This window comes from Alternaria rosae (assembly GCF_020736505.1).
Source record: "Alternaria rosae strain MPI-PUGE-AT-0040 chromosome Unknown BKA58scaffold_9, whole genome shotgun sequence".
Classification (NCBI taxonomy): domain Eukaryota; kingdom Fungi; phylum Ascomycota; class Dothideomycetes; order Pleosporales; family Pleosporaceae; genus Alternaria; species Alternaria rosae.
Window position 1 is genome coordinate 163,327 of NW_025763578.1, and position 15,501 is coordinate 178,827.

At 53.6% G+C, this 15,501-nt stretch overlaps 8 protein-coding genes across 8 annotated transcripts; 4 read left to right on the plus strand and 4 right to left on the minus strand.

Moving 5' to 3' along the window:
• Window positions 1-429: 429 nt before the first annotated feature.
• Window positions 430-2,942, minus strand: BKA58DRAFT_322677 (uncharacterized protein; the record flags this gene model as incomplete). Its single annotated transcript, XM_046167866.1, has 2 exons — window positions 430-774; window positions 822-2,942. The coding sequence occupies 2 exons, from the start codon at window positions 2,940-2,942 to the stop codon at window positions 430-432; spliced, it is 2,466 nt and encodes an 821-aa protein (XP_046021707.1).
• An 809-nt stretch (window positions 2,943-3,751) lies between these two features.
• On the minus strand, window positions 3,752-5,588 carry BKA58DRAFT_390765 (vacuolar protein sorting-associated protein 74). Its single transcript, XM_046170856.1, has 4 exons — window positions 5,022-5,588; window positions 4,717-4,963; window positions 4,167-4,660; window positions 3,752-4,104 (listed from the first exon to the last, which is right to left on the minus strand). Exons 1-4 carry the CDS (start codon window positions 5,280-5,282, stop codon window positions 4,054-4,056), a joined length of 1,053 nt encoding a protein of 350 aa, XP_046021708.1. The 5' UTR covers window positions 5,283-5,588; the 3' UTR covers window positions 3,752-4,053.
• Window positions 5,589-6,497, minus strand: BKA58DRAFT_390770 (acyl carrier protein-like protein). Its single transcript, XM_046170857.1, has 6 exons — window positions 6,210-6,497; window positions 6,143-6,160; window positions 6,010-6,090; window positions 5,910-5,958; window positions 5,823-5,861; window positions 5,589-5,771 (listed from the first exon to the last, which is right to left on the minus strand). Exons 1-6 carry the CDS (start codon window positions 6,432-6,434, stop codon window positions 5,764-5,766), a joined length of 420 nt encoding a protein of 139 aa, XP_046021709.1. The 5' UTR covers window positions 6,435-6,497; the 3' UTR covers window positions 5,589-5,763.
• Window positions 6,498-6,825: 328 nt separating this feature from the next.
• Window positions 6,826-7,639, plus strand: BKA58DRAFT_321895 (uncharacterized protein; the record flags this gene model as incomplete). Its single annotated transcript, XM_046167832.1, has 3 exons — window positions 6,826-7,121; window positions 7,192-7,457; window positions 7,509-7,639. 3 exons carry the CDS (start codon window positions 6,826-6,828, stop codon window positions 7,637-7,639), a joined length of 693 nt encoding a protein of 230 aa, XP_046021710.1.
• A 380-nt stretch (window positions 7,640-8,019) lies between these two features.
• BKA58DRAFT_442845 (surfeit locus protein 6-domain-containing protein) lies at window positions 8,020-9,689 on the minus strand (the record flags this gene model as incomplete). The annotated part of the gene is made up of 3 exons (XM_046173937.1): window positions 8,020-9,468; window positions 9,523-9,615; window positions 9,672-9,689. The coding sequence occupies 3 exons, from the start codon at window positions 9,687-9,689 to the stop codon at window positions 8,020-8,022; spliced, it is 1,560 nt and encodes a 519-aa protein (XP_046021711.1).
• A 424-nt stretch (window positions 9,690-10,113) lies between these two features.
• Window positions 10,114-12,161, plus strand: BKA58DRAFT_232643 (uncharacterized protein). Its single transcript, XM_046166507.1, has 3 exons — window positions 10,114-10,375; window positions 10,425-11,464; window positions 11,521-12,161. The coding sequence occupies exons 1-3, from the start codon at window positions 10,234-10,236 to the stop codon at window positions 11,935-11,937; spliced, it is 1,599 nt and encodes a 532-aa protein (XP_046021712.1). The 5' UTR covers window positions 10,114-10,233; the 3' UTR covers window positions 11,938-12,161.
• Window positions 12,162-12,722: 561 nt separating this feature from the next.
• BKA58DRAFT_404585 (uncharacterized protein) lies at window positions 12,723-13,589 on the plus strand (the record flags this gene model as incomplete). Its single annotated transcript, XM_046171850.1, has 1 exon — window positions 12,723-13,589. One exon carries the CDS (start codon window positions 12,723-12,725, stop codon window positions 13,587-13,589), a length of 867 nt encoding a protein of 288 aa, XP_046021713.1.
• Window positions 13,590-14,088: 499 nt separating this feature from the next.
• Window positions 14,089-15,096, plus strand: BKA58DRAFT_321653 (uncharacterized protein; the record flags this gene model as incomplete). The annotated part of the gene is made up of 2 exons (XM_046167823.1): window positions 14,089-14,331; window positions 14,395-15,096. The coding sequence occupies 2 exons, from the start codon at window positions 14,089-14,091 to the stop codon at window positions 15,094-15,096; spliced, it is 945 nt and encodes a 314-aa protein (XP_046021714.1).
• Between the last annotated feature and the right edge of the window lie 405 nt (window positions 15,097-15,501).

The window sequence follows — 15,501 nt, forward strand, 5'->3', positions numbered from 1 at the left end:
CGAACAAAGGCCTTCACCACAGTATTGAGGGTATGGCACTTGCACGGCCTTGATATGAACAACTGTAATTGACGCCTACCTACATCGCTGCGTCGAAGACTACCAACCCTACTTATACCTTACAAACGACACCAGCAACTAAGAGAAGAAGGAAGGTACTCAAAATAGTGCCGCATAATGACGAAGGCTTCAAACTATGCCAACCCCCCGTGCTATAATCCAAGAGGGGCCCCAAATTTCCGAGTTGTAGCCGACAAATGAGAACGCCGATAGACAAGCACGTTGTCCGCATGCGCAACTCCACGTGATCCGCTGTTCTTACACGGGCTTCTATACCCTGGATGCGCTTGCCAATATGAAAAAAGACCCCGCTATGCTTATCTGAATATCATTTCCTGTTTGCGCAGACAGGCAATCTGAATGCCGAGCCTACAATGGCTGACCAGTCCGTTTGCGCACGTTCTCCATGTGTACGCGGTTCTTCAGATGTAATTCAAAATTATTGACCGTCTGTTCGGGCCCAGCATTGTACAGCTTTCCTGGGCAGTCTATGCATCGGATTCGCGGGAGGAAATACGCTTTGTGGTTCGCTGGCAGGGGAGCGGTTGGAGATAGTGTATCTAGCTTGACTTGTCTGGACACCATCTCGCCAGTCTTCGGGTCCTCATGGCGCTCGTTCATGACTGCGTAGCGCATGGTAGATTCGAAGAGCTCGCCAGGGTTCTTATCGCGTAGGTCTTGGAGTGCTTTTTGGAGCCATGGGGGAGTGGGAGGCTAATATGGGTCAGAGATGACTACATAGACGCAAGAAGGGATCTTACATGTTGTGAAGCGGCGGGCGTTGGCCAAGGTGCCTCCAATGAGCCATCCGGCCTGTAATTCCATTGCTTGTTCGGTGGCGTTGGTGTAGGTGTGGAAGGCGGCTTCGGTGAAGCTTCAACAGATGTCGGTACTGTCGGTGTAGAGCGGGATGGCATGGCGGGTGACGGTGGAGGAGGCATCGAGTTTGCGGTAGGCGTACTCCGCGTCGGTGGTTGCGAGAGTGTCATCATGGGAGTCCCAGCGGGCTTTACGAAAGCTCTTGGGTTTCTTACCCACTCCCTGAACTTTGCGGGCGTTATGCGGAGTTTGACTATTAATGATGTGGGTTCGGACACGCTCTCTTCCCGCGCTTCATACCGTAGAGATCTTGACGCCCTTGGCTCGTGATGGGGTGTTTGGATATTAGAGACTTCGGGAGTTGCTGATCTTCCAATGGCAGATCGCATGGCGGCTTGAGCAGCAGTAGCAGCTCCGCGCATACCACGGGTACGAGCAGTGCCTCCAGTCATCAATTGAGCAGGTGCGGGAGACTCCATGACTGAATCATCACTATCTGAGTCGTCTGAGCTGCCCTCAGCACCGCGGCGACGGCCTTCTCTGACCTTGCGCGTGGCCTTGAAGAGTTGGCTGTCCTCAATGGTTTCCGCAGCGCCAGGCAGCACTGACGAAACAACCAATGTGCGAACAGTCCGTTGGCGGTCTTTGAGGTCTGGCAGGGCAGGGCCACCGCGTCTGTTGACGGAACGCTTCTGGCGTCGCTGTTCGCGCATGATGGAAAGTTCGGCTCGCTCCAAATCCGCATTGCTGAGTTCGTAAAGGTAGGGTTGGTAGTCCTTCGTAGACTGCATCGGGCGGAATACGGAGGGGAGTGGAGAGGCCAGGAAGTTGTCTTGTATGTCTGTATCTTCGACCGGTCGCCCATCAAAGGGATGTCCTGTAATGTACAAACTCTTTGTAAACATCTGGCACTGCTCTCTTATGGAATGGGCGATTGCGGTTGTGAACTCTCCGGATAGGGACAAGTCAGCGGCCATCTGTCTCGCAAATTCCTCAGGCGCATTCAGAGGGTTGTTAATCTCCCACTCAAACTGATCTACAAGGGTGTGCTGGCCAATGGTAATGTTCAGCTTGATCAAGATTCGCATCTCGTCATTCTTGTATGCCGAGTAAGGCTGATGTGGATCTAATGGCTCGTCGTCGAAGAAGGCGTGGGGGTAGTAGTCTTGTACCTGCTCGTGAATCTCGCGATCGATTTGCTGCATTACGTTCTGGCGTAGTTCGGGCGGTATTTGGAAGTCTTCGACGAGGGTTTGAGCGAAGAGCACGGGGTTGGTGACGCGGTCATGGAGGTTCCAGGTGAAAGTGTCGCGAAGCTTCAGTCTATCCAATTCGATGTCCAAACGCACGGGTACGAGCTCCTCAATCTGGTCTGCTTGCTGGAGCCCCTTCTCTTTTGAAACCTTGAGCTGCGGTGCGAGTCGACGGCCAGCGCGCTTGGCATTCTCAGGGTAAAGCAGCTTGGTTTGCGGTAGGGCGCGCGGGTCTCTGGGGTCGGGAGGTATCTCGGTCAGGCCGTTGCCGTAGCCAGCGTAGCCATATCCAAATATGGCGCCGGGGTTCTGTCGTCGGACCGGATACACTTCGTCGCGGTAGAAATGGCGCAGGTCGTTGAGTTCGCCATAAACTTTTTCGGAATGTTTGTTGCGCTCGTACTTGTTTACACTATCCAAGAGGTCGCGCTCAATGTAGCGGTTGAGGAGGTGGGTCTGCGAGGCTGTCGGTTTCGCGCCGTTGTCGTGGGAAGGCGTGTGTGATGACTTGCGGGTGCCCGAACGCGATCGCTTTCTGCTGGGCGACGCGCCGTTGATGGCTTCGGGTTGCGCGGGCGATGCCATGTCGCCTTGCGCGCCTGCGAGGTTCAGACCAGAGGCGGCCATGACGGCCTTGGCTTTCTGCTTGCCGTCTCGAATCGCGTTGTTTTCGTTGGACGCGCCGTCGGGTCCATTGATGCTGGTCGGGGCGTTGGCGGGCTGGACAGCACCTTCACTGCTGATGCCGTTTGTGGACGCGCCGTGGGCAGGGTCGAGGGCGTGAGAGTCGGTTAGCGGCGGGGAGGGCATCGCGTAGGAACTGTTGATGCGCGCAGCAGGAGCGACCTGCGTGTTGCTGCCCTTGTTAGAGCCGAGGCATGGAGGCTGGAAGGAGTGATGGAGGCTCGAGTGGGTCGGTCAATGGGCGTCCCAAGCGGTCGCGCCTGCCAGAAGAAGGGGGCGGACGTGCGATGCGATGGCGACAGCAACACCCGCGCCGCCATCTCCAGAAAGCGCATGCATCGCGCCGCTATCACGAGAATAAATAGCAGCAATAGAAAAAACACATACCTTTGGGAGCATGCAATTTGCGCGTCGTCACAGGTCACAGGGCTGGGCTGGGCCTCTGTTTGGCTGTCCAGGGAAAGAAGTGCCGATCGGGTAGTCAAGCGCGCAGCAGCCCGTCTGTAAGCCTTTCACAGGCGAGAGTATTGGCAGGAAACCTAAATCGGCGAAACACCTGCTGCGGTACCTTGGGCGGGGTCGCGGCCGTGGATAAGCTCGGAATGATGTGTTGTGTGTCAGGCAGAGGCATTGATGGATTTGCGCCTCGCTCCCACTTCCCGCCGCTTGCGAGCGCCGAGCCAGCCAGCCCATAACCACGCTGAAGCTCGTCGGCACGCTCCCACGCACCCACAGCCTCTGCCCGGCGTGGTTCTATTCACTAAAGCAGAGGCCATGCTCTACCGACTGTTCCACATAATTACACCTGCACTCCATCGTCTCCACGCAGCCCATCACGTGTGACGCCATGACGAATGCTAGCGCCTACCTAGACCGGTAAGCTCAGAGGAAAAGCCACTCGTGTAATGCAGTGGACCTTGTTCGTTATCGAATAAAGGTTGTATTTTATGGAAAGACCCGCCTAGTAGAAGAAGATAAGAAGCGTCTGGTAGTACACCTCGTCACCGCACTCTGACGCCCTCGCCTCCAGATCCATCCTAGTTGCATCAATGCTAGAAACTGACAATACCTAAACATTTCCATCCAGTCCCGGCCCGGACACGCCGCCGCTTACAAGTTCGCCGCCTATATGCGTCTGCTTTGCTTGCGATAGATACTCAAACGTTCAGGTTCGCTGCTGAGACGTGCACTCCCCCGTTGCTCAGTAATATCGCTGCTCTCGTTGCATTCCCTCCGCTCAAAGCAGTGAGTCAAGTCGAGTGAATACACTCAAGCACGCTGCGACAACCTATAGTAACATGGTCAGCGCTCTGTCATATTAAGGGAAAAGCAAAACAGCGATTGACTTACCTCAAGCTGGAGCTCCTTATCCTTGGAACCATTAACTTCGTCCGTGATGAGCTGACCCAAGTTTGCGCCCACACCCTGCGAGCCGCCTTGCCTCTTTGCAAACGGCCACTGCGAATACTCTGCCAGCAGCTCGTCTACTTGAGCAAAAGCCCGTTCCCGCGCTTCGTGACCCAACGTTGTCAAGGCGTTCTCTAGGACGTTGGCGGCATAGGCGGCGCAGACCATGGTGATTGTTCGGAGCACTCTGAACTCCAACTCCTCGGGGAGGAATTGGCTGCCAGGGAGGACGACGGTGCGGTTGGTGAGGACGTTCCGGACTCTGCGTCGAATCTCCTCCTTTGCGCCGCCGTCTGCGACGGGATGTGTAGCCATGTCGAACAGGAGGAAGTTCTTCTTCTCGGTGCGCAGGATGCCCTTGTCGACGAGGCCTTTGCATAGTCGTTCGCGTACTTGTTTTAGTTGGTAGCCAATCTTCATGAGGTTCCACGTCTCTCCTGTGTGTATAATTAGTGCCGAGCACCAGCCTTGGGATTGTGCGCCGCAAACGTACCGCTCATGAGGTCGATCCATGAGTTGACGCTCATCTTCTCACTCGACTTCATCATCTTGAGGGCCTCGTCCAGCAGAACCTCACCGGTCAATGTGTCGTCAATAACCTCGATGACCCTGTCTGCGAGGGGGAACCGTCGCCGATTCGAGTCCTTTTGCATGCTCACGCGGCCTCGGAAGGCTAATTCTATGACAATGCAGCCTCGCAATGCATAGGAGATGTTGTCGTTCCAGAACGACAGGTATCCCTATTCTCACTCATCAGCCTGCTGCCCCTAGCCCACCAGCACGCTGCCGTGTACACACCTGTTTGTCCTTCAGCCCCATGAGGATGATTTCCTCCATGAGTGTCAGCTTGGGCTGTTTGCTCCTCTCTGCATTTTCGCTGATATCCCGGGGGTCGAATGCGATCTTGTGGCCATTCTCGGAGCTTTCGTAGGAGGTTTCGGGGGTGCGGTCGTCGGTGCGCTTGGGTGCTGGCGAGCTGACCCGGCTGCTCTCGTCCTCGCCGTTGCCTGCAGCGCCGCCGCCTCCTCTCCGGCGCGTCAGACCAGAGCTAGAAGCCATCAGGTGTGGTTGTGGAACGGGAGGGGGGTCTTGTTGAAATTATGCGTGATGCTCCTCAACGGGCGCAGGGATGAGGGCGCTTGGGCTGCGCATGCGCGGTGTCGGACTATGTGGGACTTTCGGTGAAAGCGATGTGGGAGAGGGTAGCGGGCACGGCGACGTAAAGAATAAGGGGTATGGTAAGGCGCCTGTGTGAGTAACGCGTTGGGGGTTGATTCTCGTGCCACATCAATCAGCGGACAGGGTGTCGGTCTCGGATGTGCCAAGATTAGTTACGCACGCTTCGGAGATCAAGTAAACAGGCGTCCAACAACACAATAGCCAAAGCACTGGGAGGTGGATAGCGTCAATTCTATCAGAAGTACACGGTGCCGACCCAGGCGACTGTTTTACACGGAGGCATATATATAGCGATGCCGGTAGGACCGACTACCAATTCCACATCCATCATCTTCAACCCAGCGCGGCTCTCCAATGTCATTTAGTGAGCTACGATAAGTTAGTTTGGGACGACTTCGGGATTTTCAAGTTGCGACTCACCATCGGGCTGAGCCATGATGTAGTCCACTGCTTGCTTGACTGTGATATCATCAGTATGTATATCTCCGACCCTGCATTTGAACGTACCGCTGTGGATGGCATCGGCCTCCTTGTCGGGGATCTCAATGCTGAATTCCTGCCGCAATGTCAGATTTGCCTTCTGTGTATCGCATGCGCACCAACTAACCTCCTCAATTGCCATGACCACCTCTACGGTATCCAGACTGTCGAGACCGAGGTCGTTGTGGAAGTGCGATTCGGCGTTCAGCTGAAAAATATAAGCATTTGTCTCCAATCCTTCACACGCGGTTGGTAGCTACCTTGGAGGCATCGGTGACCTGTTTCTGCGTTAGCCACTTTCTCAAAATCCAGTCGCATAAGCATTACCTTGTCGAAGTTCTTCAGGAGGTCCATTATCCTGCCGGTGACCTCATCTTTTGACAGACCGGCGCTCGCGGCGTAGCATCGTACGGCCTGGAAGTATACGGAGGGGTTCATTTGCTTTGGCTGGACGAAAGAGCTTCGCGCAACGGGGCGAGCCATTGCGGCCTGGCATCGCGGGGCAGCGCGGACGGCGGACCGGGCGGACCTGAGGAGTGCTGTTCGGAACATGGTGGACGGTTTGGGAGGGTGTCGTGCGAGGGTAGCAAGGTCGGTGGTGGTGGTGATGTTGATGCTCGACTAGAACTTCAGACTAAAGTTACATTACGTTAGTCAGCCGTCAAGAAGCATTTCCGTACGAGTGAACAAGCGCACCTTGGATTATCACAACAGCTAATGCGGTTATCCGAAAAAGACTTGAGAATCGTTCATATACCCAACTCCATCGCCCGAGACAAATTTCTGACCTCGGAGTTGCCTCCCACTGTTGTTGCCGTCATTGGACTTGTCGGCCAATCGCAGCCTCCGCGTTACAAGCGACGACCTCAAGTTTCGAGCTTGACGACAACCTCCATATCCGCCAGCAACCCCCCAACCCGCCAGCGACTCCACCACGCTCACAATGGCCAGCGCAAAGCCATTGGCAATGTTGGCACGCAGCCGCCCAGCTGCCACGCTCCTCCGGTCACCACAGTTCGCGTCTGGACGCCTCCCCTCGCCCGCCACCGTCGCCTTCTTCTCTACCACTCTATCCCGAGCCGCCACCCCAGCGGGACCCCCACCGCCAGGCTTCCGGTTACCCAAGCCCAAGCGATGGGATGAAGGAGAAGGTGCATTGGACCGCGCCGGCAAGTACTTCTTGCTTATGGAGATGTTCCGCGGCATGTATGTGTCGCTGGAGCAGTTTTTCCGCCCACCGTGAGTACTCCAACCAGCAGACTGCTCGTCTGCCACCTGGTCGCAATATAGCAATCTGACGTTTCTGAAGATACACTATCTTCTACCCATTCGAGAAGGGCCCCATCTCACCCCGCTTCCGAGGCGAGCACGCCCTGCGAAGGTACCCTACCGGTGAGGAGCGTTGCATTGCTTGCAAGCTCTGCGAGGCCATCTGCCCTGCGCAGGCCATCACAATCGAGGCTGAGGAGCGCATGGACGGTAGCAGGAGGACCACACGTTATGATATCGACATGACCAAGTGCATCTACTGCGGTCTCTGCCAGGAGAGCTGCCCAGTCGATGCCATTGTTGAGGGTATGTCGACACGTTCCCTGAGTACACTGATCAGGTGCTAACACGATACAGGACCCAATGCTGAGTACGCGACCGAGACCCGAGAGGAGCTACTTTACAACAAGGAGAAGTTGCTAGCAAACGGAGACAAGTGGGAGCCTGAGATTGCCGCAGCTGCTCGTGCGGATGCGCCTTACAGATAATGGACGGGAGCGATTTGGAATTACTGTACATATAAGGAGCGGTTCCTTCTGACATGACCAGTCAGATTTCTTTTGTCAATGCATCAGTAAACAATACCAAGCTCACCGAGTCCATGTCGAAGAAGACCCATACATACACAGAGGCGACGAGTGCACATCAATTCCGAGGCCCAACTAGATGCATTACTATTGATTTGCAAGACAGCATTGGCATTGAACGAACATTCTCGAGACAAGACAACCTAATATTCAAGATCATAATACTCCTAACGCTCATACGATGCCTGCCATGATATGGTATCAAACGCCAAATGCCTGCCTATAGTATGCATGCCGCCACCCTTTCCTTTTATATACCTTGATTCCGCCCAGCCTCATGATCATCTCGCCTTGAATGTACCCTCAAAGCCCGGTCGCTTGACCTTCTTGCCAGGCTTCTTGACCTTCTTTTTACCCTTTTGGCCCTTGTCCTCCTTGCGCTTCTTAAGATTCTCCTCCCTCTTCTTCTGTCTCGCGGCCTTTCCTTGGTCGACGTTAGTGAGCCTCTCCTTCCACTCTTGCTTGCTCTTGTCCTTTTGTTTTTGTTGACGCTTTAGGCTCTTCTTCAGAAGGTTGACGTCATCAAACACCTTCTCGCCCTGTGCCCTCTTCTTGGCAGCAAGCCATAGATCCTTCTCTTGAATATCCTTGCGCTTGTCCTCATCGAAGGCATTGATGCGAGCCTGTTTCTTCTGCGCAGCCTCTAGTGCGGTCTTCGCATCTGACTTGCCCTTCTTCTTCTTGGAATCGAGGAATCCAGAGAGATTGCTTTCAAGCTGTTGGCCGTCCCATGCGATCTTGCCAAAGTTAAAGTTGCGCTCGGTCTCCGGCGACCTCGCCGGGAATACAGAGGGTGAGCCCGAACCGCCTCTTATCCGTGCGAGCTGCTCCTCTGCTTGCTGTCGTGCCTCATCCTCTTTCGCATCCTGACGCATGGCCTTCTTCGCGGCCTTCTTTTCGGCTTCCTTCTTCCTGCGCGCCTCGATCAGCTCTGCTCGGTTGCGTGCGGGGCGTCCATCTGGGCCGTCAGCCTTTCGCGCCGCGCGCATTGCCTCTAGTTTCGCGTTCAACCGAGCGCGGAAATCCTCATGTTTTTGCGGATCGATCGTGTATGGTTTCTTAGCCTTCTTCTGTGGCGCTTCTTCACCAGACTGGGGTAGTGAAGAATTTGACGAAGCGGCGGAGGCGACGGAGGCTGTGGAGGAGTTGGAATTGGCAGTAGTGGAGGGAGCAGTAGACTGACCCTCTTCGACGAGACCGGAGACGTCCAAAGCCTCTATGCGTTCGTCTGGATGTTCGAGTTCGTCTGCAGAATCGTCGTCTTCTTCGTCTTCGTCTTCGTCTTCGTCCTCGTCCTTTTCAGGCTTTTCGGCGGCGAGACCTTGGAACTGCGTTGGTAGCGCTTTCTTCGCTTCCATCTTTTGCTTGTTCTTGGCCTGCTTCTCCTTCCTCTTTTCTCTTCGCTTCTCTGCTTTCGCCGCGTGCTTGGCCTCCGCCTTGGACAGAGTGACTTCTTCGGTCTCCTCGACTTCGGGCTCAACAGGCTGTGTCTTTTGCTTCTTTGCCTTGCTCTTGATGCCCTCAAGAGGCTTCTCCTTTGTGATGTCCATGTCAAGGTCGGACGACTCGGGCTCAGAAACCTCCTCACCCTCCAGTTCACGCTTCCGTTTTAGCGCGTTCTCATCCATGACGTCTTTGGCGCTCTTGTGGGAGGCAGGATCCAGCTTCGCTCGCTTGGCTGCTTGTCTTTCTTCGAGAGTCTGCTTCTTGCCTTTCTTTTGCCATTGCGTCTGCAGACATCATGTCAGCACAAGCCGGATGTCTGGAGGTGAAGAGATGCATACGCTGGTGATACTCTCATCCTTGCCGTAGTAGTCTTTGGCGGGTATCAGAGACATGAGTCCCTCGAAGGCACGAGCATGGCTCTTTAGACGCTCCTGCAGCTCTCAGTTAGCGGCGAGAGCGAGCGACAGGAGGCGGGCCCGGTGCATACCTCGAGATTGTCGCCCATTGCGTAAACAATAGACGCAAGGATACTTTTCGTAATACGATATGTCCTGGTTCAGACAGGTACAGGGCGTAGAGTCGGCGGGGCGAGCGTGTCGTGTGCGGGTCGCGAAAATCGAGGTCAAAACGAAAGCCAAGATTTCGAGCAGACTTTCAGCGCTAGGACCCTTCCAAGATCAGACCCACCCACCAATAGACCCTCGCCGCCCCAGCCACCGCCCGGTTTGGCTTAACGTGAAGTAGACTCGCGTGCTCAAGGCTCCTTCACCAGCCTCAGCCTCGCTGCCGGCAAGGCGCCGCGAGTCCATGGATGATGCGCGTCTGTCAGATCCGCTTGCCTCTCGCGCTTCACAACGATAGGTCAAGACAACTCATTTGTTGTACATGATAGTCGGTGGAGACGCGTACGCACAGCCACCCGAGCCCAAGCACAACCTCGCCGTGGTCGCCTTGTATATATCCTAAGCAACGCCCTGCTGTCAATCACCTGACAACTCCATATACTCAGCGCTGTCCCGCATATCAAAACTGCCAATACCTTCGCTTTAATGGCTACGCCAATCATCGAAGCCAGGTCTCTTTCATCGCTTACCGCTCTTGCATCCAATCCACCAGCTTACCCAAGGAATCCTACTCATGAGAGCCATGACCCGCTAGTACTGTACATCGCCCGTGTTCCCGGCAGCAGAGGTACGGCTGTCAACGTGTATTCTCCTACAGTGGGCCTAACATTGTTCAGATGTCTTCTTATCTCCGATGAAGCCGCGGGAAAAGGTAGTGACCGCAGAAGACATACAAAGCTCACTCTATTTCGTCCACGTTGAGCAACCAGAAGATGCTTACCTTGTCAACCCTCCCGAATTCCAGGATCCAGATTATGCGCAAGAGGGCCAAGCTTCTTCCAATCCCGTCTCTGCGCCTATTGTTCCAAGGAAAGCAGTACCCGGCACGAACACTGCTCCCGTACGGAAGCCAGTGCCTAGTACTCTGGCGACTATCAATAACTACTCCAACAACCAGAACATCGATGCAGGCAACTATGCGCGGAGATCTACAATGCTCGCCCCAGAGTATAGCCACAGCCCACGACGCTCGTTCGACGCAAGCCAGTACCAACAGGAAAATCGAAGACCGACAGCTTCACCACGCAGACAATCAGAGAACCCGTCACGCTCTAGCGCGTCGCTCACCCTTATCCGGCGAGATCCCGCATCTGGCGCGCAATGGAATGTTGCTCGCATTGAGGACCCACCTATCCTAGATATCTCGTCGGCATCGAATGATCCCAGCATCAAGAAGAAGTTGGGAGCCCCGATGTATATCGAAGTTTTCAACCCTGGCTACTCCAAATTTCTACATTCCGACACCACCAACAAGCCTCCTTTAACAACACGAGATAGTGGAATGTCTATCCAATCACGTAGCGCAGGGTCAGAACAGCAGACGGGGGCTCATCTGTCTACAAACGAGAACGTGTTCCGTCGACGCATATGGATGGAAGGATCGCAGCACATCGGCGGCTTTGGACATCGGAAGCTTAATTCGTATGACTACGATACCGGACGCCCTGACTCAAGAGAGAATTATCGCGCGCAGACCAACTCTACATCAACAGACATGCGACCACCTCCAACTCCCCCGTTTGTGACTAGGCAAGACCAGACATATGGTAGCATTCAAGTCTCTGATAGGCAAACCACTTTCCGTGGCTATGTGTTCACAAGCCCGTGGAACGGACGATGCGAATTCACCACGGGAATAGGTGGAGGATCTTTGAAGGTAATGCCATTCCCATCGCAGCAGTGATTAATTAATAATACTAACTACCCTCGTAGTGTCGACATATTGTCCCAGGGCGTCAAGGAGCGCCGTCTACAGCAATGACGGTTAGTGAGCTAAGGTTCAACCTCCCAAGTAGTCCAAAACCCACTACACCCAGAGGCGAAGAAGGCTCAAAACGCTCGTCGTTCTTTCGCAAAGCACGACACAGCCGTAATAACTCCTCCTTATCAGTCAGTCGCGATGATACCACCGAAGACGCTAGGAGCTCGTTAGATCGCTTAGATCTTTCTCTAGGTCAGGAGTTTGCTGGTGGTGGTTTTGGTGGTAAGCAAGCGAAATTGGGAAAGATAATTCTGGAAGACGAAGGCCTGAAAATGATGGACTTACTAGTCGCGGCGAATCTGGGATTATGGTGGAGAGCCTACGAGAAAGCGCTCGTAAGTGGGGGCACTACAGATACTCTACAATAGCTGGCGACGACCAGAATTCTGTTGGAGCGTAATACTCTCGTCGTGTAAGCCGGGTGTCACCATGGGAGGGTTTTATCACGGTGCTTCTCCAAGTTTCAGGCACGTTTTAGACGTCACTGCCCATTACGATATACCATATGATGCATTAGACGGTATGTATAGTGAAAGACACGTCTGAGAGCGCTGATTATGCAGAATCGTGCGGTCACCTGAACATGTCTATATTCCAGAGCCGACTTCACTGTGCTGGTGACTTCTCATGGCTGTTCCTTATAAGTATTAAAGGTAGATTGCCGGTACTCACTCCCCTTCTCCACCAATTCACTTACATGCACCCCTGTTGAGCCCCTCTCTAGACCTATGCTATCTCTTTTGCGTTTGTACCTCAGCCAAGGTTCTCGATCGCAATCACACCACCACACACGTCGACTAAAGTAGAGGTATCAAGTCGATCAACTTGATAGCAAGGCATGGCACGTCCTGGGAAAGCCAGTGTGCTCACAACATCATCCTTGTCCGCCGAACGTGGACGGCGCAAGACTCGCAACAGCGCATCGCAAGAAGAGGAGGAGGAGGACATGCTCGATAATATAACTCTTACTCCACTCAAGTCACAGCCAAAGCAGAAATTGAAAGCGACCCTGTCCCTCAAAACACCTGGAGAGTTCGATCACGTTGTACTCAAAGGCGAGGCTGATTGCAATGAATTCCTCTCAAAGACCGATGAATCTGAAGCGTATCTGCAAGATATGAAAACCCTAGAGGTTCATCTCGACGCAAGTTAAATGGTCGCGTACACTGAGGACCGTTTCGCACTTGCATTCAACAAGCTACATTCACGCCCCGGTGACGCTACCAACCCTCACAACTTACAAACCATTCGACTAGTCGTAAAAGGCAATACACTCCTTACGCATTACAGCTATCACCTCATATCACCAGTGCTATCTAAGTGCGTTGATGGCAAGCTCAAGAAGCTAGCAGACGGCAAGCTGAGCGACGAAGAGAGGAACAAACTACCCTACAAGATTAACAGTACGGAGAAGCTTCTCAAGAACGCGCTACTGGGCATTCGTGGAGTGGAGCAGGTTTCTATCGAGAGCAAAGGAAAAGGAACAGTTGAAGCAGACTTCGTGGCCACTATCAAAGCTACACTTATACAGCCTCCAGGGACTGCTATCGTGGAAGTGAGCGATGAAGAGTCGGAGTTTTCTACACATACATTGAATAGGCTTGGACTAATTTATTCGCAAGCGTATTCTGGGGACGCACTGAAACCATACGATGCTCTGATTCCACCAGAAGTAGAGCTGGTGGATGATTCGGAAGGCTCTGAAGATGATGCGCAGGCCGCTGCTCTTATGAAACTGCGTGAACCTGTCACACGTAGGCCGAAGGAGGACGTTCCCATCGTAATATCTGGGCCGCGAATGCGCGGAACGATGGCCAAGCAGGCTGAAGAAGTGGGAGAGAACGAAGATGAAGATGAAGACGACGACGAAGACAGCAGTTTGGGGCTCAGGGAGATGGTTCGAACTCACAAGCAGAAGGTGCGACCTGGGGATGTAGATTCTGATATGCTCAATGCGGAAGTGATGCCAGTCGTCCTGACGGCGAGGGAAGAAGCGGTCGAGTTAGGCTGGAAGGTGTAAAATTGTATTTACTAATGGTGTTTGAGAAATTCCTGTTAATGTTTTCAAACCCGGGTTGTATTCTTTTCAGGGAAATTGTGCTTCTTCATCCTGCGTTGTCGACAGCATCGGGATATTCAGTCATCGGTAGCCCAGTTGTGCAGGCATAACTGTCTCGGTAGTTCTTACATTTCGATGCCGCGCCCATAGCCACTTCCTGTCACACGGTTTGTCATTTGTTCCCTCCAATCAGCTCACTTACTTCGACAAATCCCTAGACGGCATCGTTCCTTCCACCACTTACTGGACTATATACATACAATAAGAGGCCAACAATGCCACCCAAACCTCCACTCCTCATCCACCAACAATTTACAAAAGACACTCCTAGCTTCCAGCAGCATACTTTGAGCCTTCCCACCTCTCACTTTCACGCCTACCAACTCCGATTACTTGCTAGCCGCATCGTCAGCTTAGTATGTTTTCGGTTCACCACAAGGCCTCCTCCCTATTCCACACGATGCTCGTCACTGGCATCATCATGATCCCGACTGTCATGGCCACACCCGCCGCTGTCCAGGACCTCACCGATCTACAAAACGTCATCAATTCGGCAGCAAGCGCTATCGCCGATCCAAATAACCCCAACCGAGGTTTTGGCTTCAACCTCTTCGGTGGTAGCGGTCAGATGGGCACAGCCGACCTCGTCAACAATATCACCAACACCATCCTGAGAGGGAAGTTCCAGCTAGACACAAACAGGGTATGCATCCTCAGCCCCACCCCAAGCAGTGTCGTGACCAGCACTAACAATCACCAACAATAGACGTCATGGCTCCTCCCCAACACGACCATCAACAGCACCCTACCCACACCGCCCACGCTCGCAACCCCCACACTCCCCTTAACCGCCAGTCTCGCCCTCCCGACAAGCATCCCCACAACCACACCCACCCTCGACAACCTCACCATCGACCTCACATCCTCTTACATGGAATACATCCAATCCATGCCCAACCTAGCCAACAGTCTGATAACCCTCGGTCGCGCCTACCACCGCGAAATGAACAGCCCCGTCAACGAAGCCGTCGCCGGTCTCCAGCAAAGTCTCACTACCTTTCAAACCGCACTGCTCGAAAGCGACCTCATCAGCGCTCAGGCTGTTATACGCACCATACGTGCGAGTAGTAGTCTGGAGAGTGCGGCGACGGCGTGGAGTCGCTTTCTCAATCTACCGGGTGGTGGTGGTGGTGATGACGATGACGCGGGGTCTGCTTCACCGTCGTCGCCGTCGGTACCAGGAGTGCAACGGCCGGGCGTCTTGGGCAGAGCAGAAGCGAAGAGGCCGCCGCCTGGAAATGGGAGGTTCTACAGCCACTTTGAGTTGTGGAATCGGTCGGAGCCTAGGGCGAGGGTGTCAACGGAGGGGAAATTCTCGCCGCACGATCTTGTTGTGCAGGCTGAGGAGAAGCGTGTGAGCACTACTGCTGCGGAGAAGGCGAGAGTAGGAAGGCCTTTCGTTGTTTGATTTGGCTCCTCTTTCTCCTGTACTTTCTTCCTCTTTTCAATGAATCGTAATATGAACAATTTCTTTCTCTCAAAACTTCATCATACACCCGTTCAACGTTCTCGTCTCTCTCCATTCTCACGACACACACACATATGTATATAGGCGCACATTGCAATGTTTCGAAAAGAAGTATGCTTCGATAATAATAAAGCTAAGCTAAGATGAGTTGTGGCGGGGGATATCTTCGAAAGCCAGTATGCAACGCAGAGACCAAAACAAACAGCGAACAACAACAAGACTGAAAACCAAAAGAGAGCCAAGCTAAAGTGCTATCCAGCGCTCAACCAAGATCCATAACCTCATGACTTGACTGTGACTTGTGACTAGAGAAAAAGCCTTCGAAAACACCAGTCCGCCTTCCTT

Excerpts from the sequence above, each read along its gene's own strand:
- BKA58DRAFT_390765 (XM_046170856.1), bottom strand. The coding sequence starts at position 5,282 with ATGGCTTCTAGCTCTGGTCTGACGCGCCGGAGAGGAGGCGGCGGCGCT. Across the intron at positions 4,964-5,021 it reads TGGGGCTGAAGGACAAACAG|GGATACCTGTCGTTCTGGAA; the intron begins GTGTGTACACGG and ends GAGTGAGAATAG. Across the intron at positions 4,661-4,716 it reads ATGGATCGACCTCATGAGCG|GAGAGACGTGGAACCTCATG; the intron begins GTACGTTTGCGG and ends TTATACACACAG.
- BKA58DRAFT_390770 (XM_046170857.1), bottom strand. The coding sequence starts at position 6,434 with ATGTTCCGAACAGCACTCCTCAGGTCCGCCCGGTCCGCCGTCCGCGCT. Across the intron at positions 5,959-6,009 it reads TGGTCATGGCAATTGAGGAG|GAATTCAGCATTGAGATCCC; the intron begins GTTAGTTGGTGC and ends ACATTGCGGCAG. Across the intron at positions 5,862-5,909 it reads GGCCGATGCCATCCACAGCG|TCAAGCAAGCAGTGGACTAC; the intron begins GTACGTTCAAAT and ends ATGATATCACAG.
- BKA58DRAFT_232643 (XM_046166507.1), top strand. The coding sequence starts at position 10,234 with ATGGCTACGCCAATCATCGAAGCCAGGTCTCTTTCATCGCTTACCGCT. Across the intron at positions 10,376-10,424 it reads CCGTGTTCCCGGCAGCAGAG|ATGTCTTCTTATCTCCGATG; the intron begins GTACGGCTGTCA and ends AACATTGTTCAG. Across the intron at positions 11,465-11,520 it reads TAGGTGGAGGATCTTTGAAG|TGTCGACATATTGTCCCAGG; the intron begins GTAATGCCATTC and ends CTACCCTCGTAG.